The 15,054-nt window shown below is 47.2% G+C and overlaps 1 protein-coding gene across 1 annotated transcript in view; it reads left to right on the top strand.

Moving 5' to 3' along the window:
- Window positions 1-128: 128 nt before the first annotated feature.
- The window catches only part of LOC101638959 (adhesion G protein-coupled receptor E4-like), a 31,940-nt gene continuing 17,014 nt past the window's right edge, over window positions 129-15,054 (top strand). The window contains 6 exon segments of the mRNA XM_045300064.1: window positions 129-255; window positions 4,553-4,737; window positions 7,145-7,312; window positions 8,350-8,544; window positions 10,499-10,734; window positions 13,954-14,024. Of these exon segments, the coding sequence (XP_045155999.1) occupies window positions 129-255; window positions 4,553-4,737; window positions 7,145-7,312; window positions 8,350-8,544; window positions 10,499-10,734; window positions 13,954-14,024 (982 nt within the window).

Genomic DNA, 15,054 nt, shown 5'->3' with positions numbered 1-15,054 from the left:
GGAGTGGGGGATACCGTCTTGTCTACCTTGACTTTGGCGCATGCAAGTGATGAAATTACCAATACTGGGTCTGCCGATGAAGAAATGTCCACAAGTCTTAGGTCTGAGAAACAAGCGAAGCAGGACTCATGCTCTTTATTTTTCCAGTCTCTGAAACCAAGAAATGCAATGAGACAACCAAGAGAACAATTTTGGATGCTGGGAACAACATAATGGAAATTGAATGCAGCCACGCATTCAAAGAAATCACAGCAAGTATGTATTTAAGATGGATTCTCTTGACCTCTACGATGCCATGTCTTATTTCTAGGTGTCTGAAGAAGGGTGTGTGTGTGTGTGTGTGTGTGTGTGTGTTAGTGATCTTGTGCTGCTGTGATAGAAGCACCAGGGTGGCATAAACAAACAGAAAATAGTCCCTCACATTTAAAAGGTTAAATATCTCATTCCTGTGGCTTAAGGGGAAGGATTTCTCACGCTTTCAGCTCCAGGGAAAAGTCCTGTCTCCTTTCAACATCTGTGGTCCCAGTGTCCCACGTAGATCTCCATGTGTCTTGGCATCAATATTCTCCGGCTTTAAGAGAGTCATGGCCCAGGGATCCTGGGTCCAAAGGATCTGCTCCATTCCTGGATCTTCTTTCTTGGTAGTAGCAGATCACTCTCTTTCTGCTCACTTCTCTTTCTGTTATCTTGTGCAAGATAAAGGGTCTTACAGCTCACACTCCAAGGAAACTCCCTTTCCCTAAGATCAGGTACATGATGGGATGAAGGGTGTTGCTTGTGGTTGTTCATGCTGTCAGGTGCCACCCAGTTGGTTCTGACCCACAGAGACCCTATCCATGCCCAGCAGAACAAAACCCCACCCGCTCCAGCACCATCCTCACAATTGTTCCTGTGTTGGAGCCCATTATTGTTCTCACGGTGACAATCCATCTCAACGACGGTCTTCCTCTCATCGAGGGTCTTCGTCTTTTTCACCGCCCCTCTGCTTTACCAAGCATGCTGTCCTTCTCCAGGGACTGGTCTCTCCCGATGACATGTCCAAAGTATGGGAGATCAAGTTGCATCCCACACATAATCCTTTCATTGGTTTCGCCATACATCAGATCACATCTCGGGGGATCAGCACATAACTGCGACCTTCCATCATAACAGAACTGCCAGACCCCTGCGAAAGATGGCTCACTGGGGGTGGGGGGAGGGGTGGGGACCCAATTTCATCCATGACAGGAGTCTGAAGTCTGCATTCCGAGCACCAGATGCAGGGGCAAGCTTTCTCTGAGGGCCCTGGAGGAAGGACCTTGAACTTTTCAAGGGTCTCTGTCACCCTTTCTCTGTGAGCTCAGGTGGCCGGGAACCTCGCTGCTACCATCTCTGTGTGCTCAATGTCTTGGTTCATTGCTTTTGTGCCTCAAGCATCTTTTTTTTTTTTTTTTTTACATCTTTTAGTTATATTTAAATTTTTATATCTTTCTTCGCTATCCATTTCTCCCACTACAACGGGAGCTCTCTGATGGCAGGGCTTGGTTCGCTGCTGTCTCTGAAATGCCCAGAGCCTGTATTCGTCTCGCAGCAAATGTTTGAGGAAGTGGCTATAAAAGATTTCAGAGAGAAAGACCTGGTTACTCTGAGAATGGGAAGGCGCTGTTGCATTTCCTATGGAAACCTCCCCACGACTGCCTCCCCTCTTCCTCTGCTGCGAGTCTGGGCAATGACAGTGGGGAAGAAAGGATCTCCAATGAGTTGCTCTTAAAAGAAAGCAAATCATACAAAGGAGATGGCTGCCCCTCCCCAAATAATTCTGGGTTCAGAAACACCCCCACTGTGCTGCTCTGAGAGCCCCGGGTGGTGTGGTAGTTACTGAGAGGAACAGAACAGGGGCTTCTGCCCTGACCGCTCAGGGAAAGTACCAAGGCCCCTGTAAGAACTGGCTTGGTGAACACCTTAACCTTGGAAGCCAGGCCCTGGTGAAAATCCTGACTTGGGCCTGTCCTTGAAGAGAATTTTGAGACATACTGGCCCAGAGCAGCAGCCCAAAGAAATGACACCATGAGCCCCAAGGATGGACTGAGTAGCGCATTATGAAGCTGCTTGACCATCTGCAAAGCGGTAGCTCCCTCCCCTTTGAAAGTGCCATTTGAAAACCAAAAGGGTTCCCCTAGGCAATGTCCCTTCTCAACTCTCTAGGCCACCCCCATCCCCCAACCCCCACCACCGATTTCCTCCAGAAGCCAAGTGCATCTTGTCTATGCTGAAGGGGTCCCTTCCCAACTCTCAAAAGGGATTCCCTTCGTTTCCTTGGAAGTGATCGGATGCTTTCATAAAACTGTAGCTTCACTCTTTGCTACTGTGTGCTAGTGTGAGCTGGGCTTATCTCTGGACCCTTACAAACCACACAGGGCTGGAGGGTGCTAGCTCCCCCCAGTCGACAACCCAGAGACCGAGCTTCACAGTTACCGTTGGGTGGCTAACCACAAGGTCAGAAGTCCTAAACCCACCAGCTGCTGGGCATGAGCAAGATGTGGTTGTCTACTCCTCTAAAGGGTGACAGTCTCAGAAACCCACAGGGGTAGTTCAAGTCTGTCTTAGAGGGTCACTATGAGTCATCTGGATGGCAGAGAGTTTGAGTCGTTTTGTGTGGGTTTTTGCTCCATGATACAACATGTATTTGATTTGTGTGAATGAATTATGCTTGCATGAAAAGGAACCCGAGAAAGACGAGAAGATTGGAGGGAGACAGAGACAGAGGTACTCAGGGTATAGAAGAGGGGAGGTAAGAATCATAGAGAAGGGGGTATAAAGGGTCAGACCACAGAGGTAATGGGAGTCAGAGGGATGGCCAACCAGAAGTAGGGGTCATAGAGACAGGGAGAGTGTTACAGGGAGTCAGAGAGATACAGGGATAGAGGGTCCGTGATGCAAAGCCTGAAGGGACAGGTGTGGGGGCGAGAAAGACGCTGTGCAAAAGCCAGCATGCCAATTACATGGAATGAGCGAGCCTGCGTGCCTATCGTTTCAATGGTCTCCCTAGAATGAATTTGAGATGGAAGGTGGAAATGTGTGATTTTTTTTCCTCATCCCATCCCTGCCCCTCGGAGGGCTGGTTTCTTGCCTTCATGAATCTGACTTGCTATGTCAAGACCCATAAATGTCTTTATTCACAGTTCATTAATTACCACGTTTTGCATCGATACCTCTTATAAGGGGCCAACAACAGCAAAACCCAACCCCACTGCCATAGAGTCTATCCTGACCCGATATAGGATTTCTCAGGTGGTAAATCTTTACTTTTGTTAAAACAAAAAATACCCCAGACTCCTGCCTGCCTCCAGTTTGGAATTGAAAATAACCAGACAGATCAGCTTCTGAAAAGGAGACCGTTTGAATTGCTGAAGCAAAGGAGGTGGGCTTTGGGTGTTTCTCACCACCTCCTCAACAATGAGGGGAGGGGATTTTTTTTTTTTATACACTCAAGAAAAGCGGGGTCGGGGATGCGTTTCAGAAGAAGAATATCAAACCCTTTGCCTTTCCCTCCCAGGGCTAACCAACATGACCCCCGCCCTGAAGGCCAGGGGTCACAAAGCCTCAGTCAGGTACTGACAGCCTTCAGGAAGGGCTTATCTTGCTCTCTCTTAGGCATCCGGAATAAGGCTCCATCTCCTAGTTTATGTTATCTCGGGTCATGGAGAGACCCCTTGGGACTGAGCCACATTTGAGTGCACCTGCTGGACAAAAGGTATTGGAACACCAGGTTTAGAGAAGTCGCTTGAGACATTTCAGGTTTAAGCAACGAAAAGGACACAGGGGGTAATGGTAAGGATGAACGTAGGCTGAGCGAGCAGAGTTTCCACAAAGGTCGGCTGGCCTCACAACAGCACAGAGATAAAGCACCTCCAGTCTCTGCTTTGTTCTGTCTGCCTCCCTCTCAAGGGATTGGATCCTCTCAGTAGTTTTGTAAACCATCCATCACGTATTTTGCAGCCAAGCTAGTCAACTTCTTGGCGTTGAATACGGCTAAGAGTCATTGCCCTGCTTCACAGCTTCTCAGGGAGAACAGCAAAGGCAGACGCATTCATTACCAACTCACCAGAGAGGTGAGCACGGGGCATGGAGTTCCTGCAGCTCGTTAAGGTGGGGTGAGGATGTATCATCTTTCTCCCTGGAATGAAAAAAAACAAAAACGGCAAGTGGGATTGGAACCACTGACCTCTTGGTGAGAAGGCCAAGGCCTCACCCCGATCACAAGTAGCATAGTGCCTGGTGGGCATTGTTGATGCAACACCAGGTTTCTCTATAGTGGTTCTCAACCTGTGGGTCATGACCCTTTTGGGGTCAACGACCCTTTCACAGGGGTTGCCCAATTCATAACAGTAGCAAAATTACAGTTATGAAGAAGCAACGAAAATAATTTTGTGGTTGGGGTGTCACCACCACATGAGGAACTGTATGAAAGGGTCGTGGCATGAGGAAGGTTAAGAACCACTGCTAGGATTCCTTATGACTCCTCTCCAAGTAATGGAAACCCAATGAAGTTATTTCCCTTCTCCGGTTTCAGATCAGAGCGCTATTTCGTTGATAGCCATGCAAAATTTGGGGAATGTTCTCAACGCTTCCTTTTTCAATGACCGGAAACAATTTCGGGAAGTACAACTGAACTCTGATATCGTGAGTGGCACCATTGGCTCGAAGAACAAAACGTATCTAACCAAACCTGTGGTCCTGACCTTGAAACATACGCAGGTGAGTGAGCAAAATCAACAGCTGGTTCTATAAAAAATAAGACATACGAATAAACAAATAGCACCCCCCACCCCACCCCGCAAGAAACATTAGCAGCTGGCGTTGCCTGACTGCTGAGTGACAGCGGCCCGGGAGGGTCAGAGTGGAACTGCGCTCCATCGCGCTCTTGGGAAGTCGATCCTGAGACTTTTCTTCTCACGGTCCCTCTATGGGGCCTAGAGCCTCCAAGCATACCCTCAGCAGCTGAGCTTGCTGACTGTTGGCACCGCCCAGGCACTTTGAAGGGTGAGTGTGTGAGACGGAGGAAAACCTGGCCCTCCCTGCCAACTTCAGAGTCATTAGTCTGCGAGAGTCCAAGGTGGCAGCCACTGTGTCCATCCACCTCCCCCAGGGTTCCCCACACCTGCGCTGGCCCTCCAATGACCAAACATGATGCCTTTTAATGAGCAGAGATCCTGAAGACAGCCCGGACGGAGCTCTGTTACACCTGCGACTGTTTCCATGGCAACCAACTAACAACAGAGCCCTGGTGTACATTGGGCTGCTAGCCATAAAGGTCGGCAGTTCAAAACCACCAATCGCTCTGCGGGAGAAAGATGAGGCCTGCTACTCCGGAGAGAGTCCCAATCTTGGAAACTCATAGGGGCAGTTCTACGCTGTCCTGTAGGGCCACTGTGAGGCAGACTCAACTCGGTGGCAGTGAGTTTGGCTTGAACCAACCACAACCTTCAGAAGCAGGTTGACAGGCCTTTCTCCTGGGCGTGTCTTAGTGTGGAAGAGCCCCTGAAAGCTCCCCCCTGGGAGACCCTGCTAGGATTTGAAGTGCAGGGGGCAGAGCTTCCAGCATCAAAGCAACACACGAGCCACTTCTGTTTTCAACATATAGACAGTTGTGTGTGTGTGTGTGTGTGTGTGTGTGTGTGTGCCTGAAAACCACTGCCACGGAGTCAATTCTGACTCACAGTGACCCCACATAGTGTTTCTATGGCTGCAAATATTTACAGGAGCACATAGTCTCAGCTTCCTCCAGAGGACCTGCTGGTGGGCTTGAACCACCAACCTCTCACTTAGAAAACAGCATCCCCAGGGCTCCTCCAAAACCAAACTCACTGGCCTCGAGTCCATTTTGACTGACAGCAACTATCTCTTTAGGGAGTAGAAAGCCTCGTCTTTCCTCCCTGGAGCTGGCGGCTGGTTTCAAACGACTGATCTTGCAGTTAGGAGCCCAGCATGGAACAGTCATGGCATCATGGTACCTGCATCAAGGTTCATGTTGTTGGATGTGCCATTGAGTCTGATCCAACTCACAGTGACCCTATTCACAACAGAGCTCAATGCTGTCCAGTCCTGCGCCATCCTCACAATTGTTCCTACGCCTGAGGCCATTGTTGTAGCCACTGTGTCAATCCATCTCATCAGGGCCTTCCTCTTTTGTGCCACCCCTCTACTGTGCCAAGCATGATGTCCTTCCCCAGCGACTGGTCTCTCCTGACAACATGCCCAAAGTATGTAGTCTTGCATCCCTGTCTCTAAGGAGCCCTCCGGCCATAATTCTTCCAAGACCAATTGGTTTGTCTTTTTAGCAGTCCAAAGTACTTTCAACAGTCTTCTCCAGCACAATTCAACACATTGAATTTTCTTTGATCTTCATTATTCAATGTCCAACTTTCACATGCACAGGAGATGATTGATAATACTATGTCTTGGGTCAAGGTCACCTTAGTCCTCAAAGAAACATTCATGCTCCTCTATACTCTAAAGAGGTCTTGTGTAGCAGATCTACCTAATATAATGTGTCTTTTGAGCTCTTGACTGCTGCATCCATGATCATGGACTGTGGATCCGAGGCAGACAAAATTCTTGACAACTTCAACCAGGGCTCCTAGGAAGGTGGAAATGACCTAGAAGAACAACCTGAACTCCCTTCTCTTTCCCACTGATCTCCCTTCGGGAACACCCATATTGATAGAGCCTACTAGAAGCCAGCCAGCCAGTTAACAAGGAGCTTGGGCAAGGCAGTTCGTAAGGGTCAAACCCCGGCACTGAGATGCACAGGAAAGGGCGGCATGAAGAAAGTGTGGAACTCTTCTCAGCAAGGACTCAAACTCAGTCACTGCCATCGAGTGCATGTGACTCGCAGCGCCCCCTTGTGGGTTTTTGAGACTGTAACCGTCGACAGGAGTAGGAAGCCCAGTCTTTCTCCCATGGAGCTGGTGGTGGTTTTGAACTGGTGACTATGCAGATCACAGTCCAATGATTAACCTCTACACCACCAGGGCACCACACAGGTGCTCAAGGCAGTGGGATTTTCCTAATGTCAGCTCCAACCCAGTGCATCTGTGAGAAACCTACAAGGCTCAGATAAGAAACCGTCCAGGGAATCAGTGCTATGCTATTCTTTTTACAGCCCGTGGAAGTGAGAGCGAGACCATTGTGTGTCTCCTGGGACGAATCCAAGGACGGAGGCGGTTGGTCAACAGCGGGCTGCTCTCCTCGGAGTGGCAATAATTCTTTCACCAAATGCCAATGCTTCCATCTGACTAGCTTCGCCATCCTCATGGCTCTTGAGCCCAAGGTACCAAGATTCATGGTCTGCTCCTGTGAACCTGACCAGGTCCAGTGAGCCGCGACATCATCCTCTCAAATCTCAGCTAGAGACTCAAGCGCTAGTAACTTACTTAGGCGGTGATTCCCGAAAGCACCAGTAGAGGGGGTGAGCAAGTAAAACAAAACGATAGAGACCAATTAAAAAAAACTCACTGCTACCAAGTCATTCCAACTCATAATTGCCCTATACACAGGTAGACCTTCCCCCACTGGTTTCTGAAGACAGTAACTCTTTATGGGCATAGAAACCTTTATCTCTTTCCCAGGGAGCACCTGCCTGTTTCAAACTGCTGACCTAAAAGTTAGCAACCCAATGTATATCCTCTATGCCACCAGGACCCCTGATGGAAACCAAAACACATCATGGGGTACTGATGTGCCAATTCGTTTTCAGCCATTACGTCAGAAGCCCATCTCAAAACTCACGGAGCTTTGATTCCCACTGAGTTGATTCTGACTCATAGCCACAACTATAGGTCATGGTAGACCTGTCCCACTGGCTTTCTCAGACTGTAAATCCTCGCAGGAGCCGACAGCCTCATTTTTCTCCCAGGGAACGGCTGTTGGATTCAAACCACTGAACTGGTGGTTGGCAGCCCAACTCATAACCCACAATGCCACCCGCGCTCCTTGAGAGCTACATCTATTGTTATTGTTGGGGTTTGGCTTTTGTTAGATGTGGTTGAGTTGTTTGGGGGCTATAGCGACCCCATGTGGCTGACTAAAACTGCTCCACAGAGTCTCCTGGGCTGATGTCTCTATGGGAACAGATTCTCCAGTCTTTCCCCCAGAGAGTCCCTGGGTGGCTTCAAACTACCAGTCTATGGCTAGCAGCCAACACTGACCCATTGTGTCTTTGGTTACTATAAGATGGGAAAGGAAGTCTCAGGGGGTCCCAACAACTGTCTTTTGGGACCCTTGGGCTGGAAAGCCCATCTGACCTGCCATCAGGGCCAGAGCCTCAGAGTTGAGAAATGGACTGAGCTCTCCTTTCCTGGCTCTCAGGCAGACCTGGCGCTGGGTGTGATCACCTGTGTGGGACTGAGCCTCTCTCTGCTGTGCCTCTTCCTGGCAGCCCTCACCTTCCTCCTGTGCAAACCCATCCAGAACACCAGCACCTCCATCCACCTGCAGCTCTCACTCTGCCCATTCCTGGCCCACCTGCTCTTCCTCATGGGGATGGACAAAACTGAGCCTCGGGTAAGAGTTCTTCCAAATGACCTCTGTCGAGATCAAACCTCACCATCTTGTCTGAGGAGACATGGGGACAGAGGCCAGAATCAGGGTTGAGGGTTGTAGGGGGAAAACCAGGGTCCCCATTTCAACTCTGCTCCAAGTTAACTTTGAACAAGACCCACGCTTTCTGAAAGGTCCCCAGCAAGGGCTGAGAGGATGCTGTTAGATTGGGCAACACTAGCTGCTGTAACAGCAAACCCTAACATGTCAGCATCTCAGGGAAACTCCTCATGTGTGGAGGCAGATCCCCACACATGGGGGCCCTGTGTGTCTCAGAATGGCACTGTGAGGCACAGGGTTTTCACCAGCCATGATCTTACAGACGTGGATCAGGTGGTTTTTCCTCTGAGGTACCTCGGGGTGGATATCAACAACTAACCCTTTGGTTAAATGAGTCTTCATCCATTGTGCCACTCTGGGCTTCATACAATAGTAGTTGAATTTTCATTTATGTATCAGTAGAGATGGGAGGGGGGCAACAGGTTTGCAGGCGTGTGTCCACCCTCACCCTCAGGCTAGGGGAGGCTCTGCCATATTCTGTGTAGAGTTACCAAGCTCGCCTCAGGATTCTTTCCCTTTGAGCCAAGAGGAAGGCAGAGTGCCAAGAAGGAAGATTTTATGGACTCTCCTCTCACATTCCATTGGCTAGAACAGGCTAGAAAGCTAGGCATTGATTTCAGCTCTTTCTCCTTTTGCAATGTGTGCATTTATTGCTATAAATTACTCTCTGAGCACTGCTTTGCCTCTGCTCCAAACGTTTGGACCTGTTGTGTTTTCATTCCTGTTTGCCTCTGGAGTTTTGTTTTTCTTTTTTAATTTCACATTTTGTTTCTTCTATTTCTCCACAGTTTTTAAACATGGTTGGGTTGGTCCGGGTTGACTAGAGAAACAAATTCATGGACACTTTCATATGTGTATAAGACAGAGTTTTATATAAAGGGTAATTGTACATTAAGAAAGCATCCCAACCCAGTCCAGTGCAAGCCCATAAGTCCGCTATTAACCCATATGTCCGATATCAATCTATAGAGTCCTCTTCAGACTCACGAAACACATGCAATGACACGGAATTCAAGATGACCAGAAGCCAGTGGATAGAAAGTCTTCAGATCCAGTGACTATATAAGCATCTCAGCGTTGGCAGGGGTCTCCACATGGCTTCTCCAGCTAAGGGCGCTAGTGTAGTTCCATGCATCTTGTCAGTAGAGTGTTTTCAGGGAGTGAGCAGAAAGAGAGACATGTCTCCCACCTCCAAAGAGGAAATACTGGATTTTCCAGAATTCTCAGGAGAAGGCCAGGCCCACACAGAGGCCTCATTGGCTATGGCCTGGTTGACAGACTAGGCTTCACCCCTTCACTCTTAATCCTCTCAAGTCCCAAATTGACATCAGATTACGTAACTACCACAATGGTATTACTCCTTTTCCATGTATTTGACTTTTTCTCTGATCTTCCTGTTGTTGTTGTTGTTGTTGTTGTTGTTGTTATCATCTATAGTGTTAGACTCTGAGATGTTTTCTATTATGTCAATGTCTTACAATATGCTAAGGCTTGTTTTGTAAATGAATATGCATTCTCTTCTGGAGTAAACATGCCTTGGGAAAGAATGTGTGTTGCATTTTTGGGGTTTGGGACAGGAGGCAGTGGCGAAGTGTTCTGTGCTTATCTATGATCAAGTTGGTTCGCTGTGTTGTTGAGATCTGTATTCTTGTTGAGTTTTTTCTAGTTGTTCTTCCCAACAGGTAACCCGTTATACCACCAGGAAATGCCCCAGAGCGTTTCCAGTTATAATCTTCACGGAGGCAGATAGCCACAGCTTTCTCCCATAGAGCAGTGGGTGGCTTGAATCACTGAACTTTCTGCTACCTGCTGAGCAATTAGTATCTTATCCACCTTCTCAACGCTCCTCCCTCTCCAGGTGCTGTGCTCCGTGATCGCTGGGGCAATGCACTACCTCTACCTGGCCTCCTTCACCTGGATGTTCCTGGAAGGGCTGCACCTCTTCCTCACCATCAGGAACCTCAAAGTGGCCAACTACACCAGTGCGAGCAGATTCAACAAGAAGTTCATGTACTCTTTTGGATATGGGATCCCAGCTGTCATTGCAGCTGTATCTGCAGGCGCCGGGCACAGAAATTATGGAACATCTAAGCAGTAAGCATGATGGGTGCATGTATTATGGTGGTGGGAGTGGTGTCCATAGTAATAAACCCAAACTCAACCTGCTACTGTCCATTTGTTCTGACTCCTGGCACCCCGGGTGTTACAGAGTAGAACGGCTCTGTTGCTTTTCTTGGGGCAGTTCTTCATGGGAAGCTGATCTCAAAGCCTTTCCTCCACACTGCTCCTGGGTTGGTTTGAACCACCCACCTTTTACTTAGACACCAAGTACCGAACTGTTAAGTGATCAGAACTTTAAAGGAAAAATTTTTTGCTCAATCCATTTTCAGTTGTTAGTTATATTTTAAGCAAGTTCTTTTTCAAGCGGGAAGCCCACCTTCTCTTAGAAATCCCTGGAGCAATGGTTTCCAGCATCTCAGCAATTGGATTCCTTTGAGGCTTTGATGAAGGCAGAGCCTCTTTCCAAAGAAAAACGTAAGCAAACAAACAAAGAGAAAACCGAAACCTGCTGTCATCAAGGTGATTCTGCCTATGACAACCCCGTTTGTTAGAGACAACTGAGCGCCATCGGTCTTCCCAGGCTCTTCCAATGCCAGGAAAGTCATCCGTGATGAAAGGGTGGAGCAGAGATTCCTGACCAAGACATCTGGAGATCTACTTCTGAAAATTAGCCAGCGAAAAGCCTACGAAGCACAATATAGTCTGAAAAAATGAGTCCCCCAGATTGGAAGGCACTCAAACCACACCATGTCTTCAGCAATGGAATCAAGTGTGCCAACCAGTGTGAGGATGGCACAGGACCAGGCCATGAGGTAGTTCTTCGGTTGTACCTGGGGTGCCATGGAACCAAGCAGACTCGGTAATGTCTAACAGCAACCATAGAGACATTGGAGCATCTTGGTAAACAACAGTTAGTTATAGGAGTTAATATCCTGACAATGGCTTGGGTTAGGAGGTAGGTGTGTATGTGCGGAAACAACATGTGTGATGTTGTCCTTGAAGCCAAAAGAGTTGCCGTGTCCTGAGTTTGGACCCTCCGCACCAGAATGATCCCGTGGGTGCAATAGAGAGCAGGGCCAATCAGGAACTGGCAACATTTTCCACAAAGGGCAACACACAGGGGTGGGTTCCAGCCATTTCACACCGATTTGGCAGAACCCATATCTGGTTTTTGTTGTTGAGTTCAGTGAACTGGTTGTTAAAACGGCACTTGTCATTAAGGTTCTCACAAAAGTGGGGTGTCTGGGCAGCCGCCCAATGTGGAAATCACAGATTTATATTCCTTATGCTTTTTTTTTTAACGTTCACTGCGCAACAGCTGCATTCTGGTATTATTATCATGTTGAAATTATAAACTAATGTTTCAGTATATCTTTTTATTTTTTAACTTAAAACAGTCATTAGGGCAGCAAACTGGTAGTTAAATTTTAGGAATCCCAGCACTGGTCACATGGTCGATGTCTTTGGCTTTGTGGGTCTTGCTACAAGTACTCACCTCTGCCAGTGTAGTGTGAAATAATCCACAGACAACATGTAAATGCATGGGTGTGGTTGTGTTCCAATAAAACTTTATTTACAAAAACTAGCACTGGGCTGGATTAGACCCACAGGTCAAGCTCTGGGATAGAACATGAATGTGGGAGCTTTTCTGCCCATTGGATGTTGGGGATATCTTAATTGTGACTTTTACTAGAGCCATAATGTCAGGTGTCCTTTCAGAGTAAGTTACACTAACTTAACCAATATAAGTCATGCCAGAGTACAAGAATTAGGAGGACACAATACTTGGCACATAGTATATCCTTAATTAGTGTTGATTGTTTATATGGCTGTGCTTAACTTGTTATTTTTACTCTTTTTCACATAACATTGTCTTTGTCATAACCATATTTTAATGTAAAGAAAATATATAACACATATATGTTATACTCAATGCCATCGAGTCTATTCTGACTCATAGTGACCTGATAAGACAGAACAGAACTACCCCTGTGGGTTCTGAGACTGTAAGTCTTTACAGGAGTAGAAAGCCTCATCTTTCTCCTGTGGACCAGTTGGAAGTTTCAAACTGCTGACCTCTTCATTAGCAGCTTGGTAGCCTGCTATGGTAAGAACTGCCAGAAGAACACATGAAATTTGTTTTAGATCAGGTGTGGCCAGAATACTTTTCAGAAGCTAGCATTGGCAATACTTCATCTCACTTACTTTGGATGTGTTGTTAGGAGAGACCAGTCCCTGGAAAAGGACATCACCATGCATGGTAAAAGAGAAGGCCAGCAAGAACAAGGCAGGCCCTCAAGGAGATGAACTGACAGAGGTTGGAACGACAAGCTCAAACAGCAAAAATTTTGAGGATGGGGAAGAAGTGGTGTGGTAGTTACATAATCTGGTGTCAATTTGGGGATTGAGTGAAGGGGTGGAGTCTAGCCTTTCAATCAGGATACAGCCATTAAGGCCTCTGTGTGGGCATGGTCCTCTCCTGAGGATTCTGGGAACGCTGGTATTCCTCCAAGGAGGCAGGAGACACTCTCTCTCTGCTCACTCCCTGTGAGACATCCCTGTGGAGAAGACACATGGACAGAGGCTGATGGAGCTAGAACTCTGGAGCTGAAGAAGCCACGTGGTGATCCCTGCCAGCACTGAGATGCTTACAACGCCACTGGATCCATAAGACTTCCTACTCACTGGCCTGTGATATTCCTGCCTTCAGTGTCATTGCATGTGTTTCTTGAGTCTGAAGAGGGCTTTGCCTCTCCATTAGCAGCTTGGCAGATTGGTATTGGACATATGGGCTAATATCAGACTTATGGACTTGATCTGGACTGGGCTGAGATGTGTCCCAAACATTCAACTGCTCTTGCATATAAAACTCATTCTCACATACATAGGAGTCTCCCTGGATTTGTTTCTCTAGTCTACCTGGACTGACACAAGTGGGCACGCAGGTCTTCATTCTGGTGTAGATGGAGGTCACTATAAGTGAGAGCCAACTTGAGAGGTCCTAACTGAAATGTTCTATGATCCATTTAACTCCCATGCCAACCAGGCACGTTGGTGCAATCAGCAGCAGCTGCTCAACTTATTCATCCACAGCACTAAAAGTTGGGTAACTTGTCTAACTGGTCTGAGAGAGGAGAGCTGGGACTTACATTCAGGCTGTTTGGTATTCAAATCTATGAATGGAATCTACTCAGCATCAACTGACGAGTTGATGAGCGTGCAGCTAAAGTTGTGTGTTTTCTCTCTTAACAGTTGCTGGCTGAATCTTAAGAAAGGCTTTATCTGGAGCTTCATGGGACCAGTGGCTATCATTATCTTGGTAGGTGACTGGGGCGGGTGCTTATTGGCATACTAGGGCTGCGTTAAAGAGCATCAGTGGCACAATGAGTAAAGCAGAGGGTTTCCAACAGAAAAACCAGTGGCTGAAGACCTCCCAGCGGTTTCACCCACTGCTTCTCTTTCAGTGTGTTGTACTGTGGTGGCATGTGTGTTGCAGTGATGCTATGACACCAGTATTTCAAATGCCAGCAGGGTCACCCAAAGTGGACAGGAGGGTTTCCACAGAGCTTCCAGACTAAGGACAGACTGTGAAGAAAGAGTAGGCTGTCTACTCTGAGGAGCTAGCCACTGAAAACGTTATGGACAGAATCCAAGCACTGTCTTATACTGAAAACTTCAGGACAAGAAGCAGAACACTGTCGGAAATGGTACCAGAAGAAAAGCCCCTCGGGTCAGAAAGCACTCGAAATATGACTGAAGAATTGCCTTCTCAAGTAGAATTGACCTTGATGATGTGGATGCAGTGAAGCCTACGCGTGTAAAAACCCCCCAGCCCTTCATTCGCTGATGAGGCACCACTAAGAATGAGAAGAAACAGCTGCGAGAATCAATCAATAATAGAACTTGGAATGTTGGAAGAATGAATCTAGGAAAATTGGAAGTCATCAAAAATTCAATGGAACACATAAAAATGGACATTCTAGCCATTTGCGAGCTGAAATAGATTGGCATTGGCCATCTTGAATGAGAAAAATCATGGTATGCCATGCAAAACCATCAAGAGGAATGGCTTTGCATTCATCTTCAAAATCGATGTTTCAAGATCTATCTTAAAGTGCAATGCCATCTGTTATGGGATTATATCTACCCACCTGCAAAGAAATATGTTCAATACTTTTATTCAAATTTATGCACCAAATACTAAAGCTAGTGATGAAGAAGTGAAGAATTCTAGCATATTCAGTCATAAATTGAGTAGACATGCAATCAAGATGCATTGATAGTTACTGGCAATTTTAATGCAAAAGTTGGAAACAAAGAAGGAGAAATAGTCATTGAAAAACATGGTCTTCC

Source organism: Echinops telfairi, unplaced genomic scaffold, assembly GCF_000313985.2.
Source record: "Echinops telfairi isolate 266 unplaced genomic scaffold, ASM31398v2 ScPeMD7_7459;HRSCAF=8497, whole genome shotgun sequence".
Taxonomy (NCBI): Eukaryota; Metazoa; Chordata; class Mammalia; order Afrosoricida; family Tenrecidae; genus Echinops; species Echinops telfairi.
Note: the sequence above shows the minus strand (reverse complement) of the source record. Positions and strands in the feature narration are given on the sequence as shown.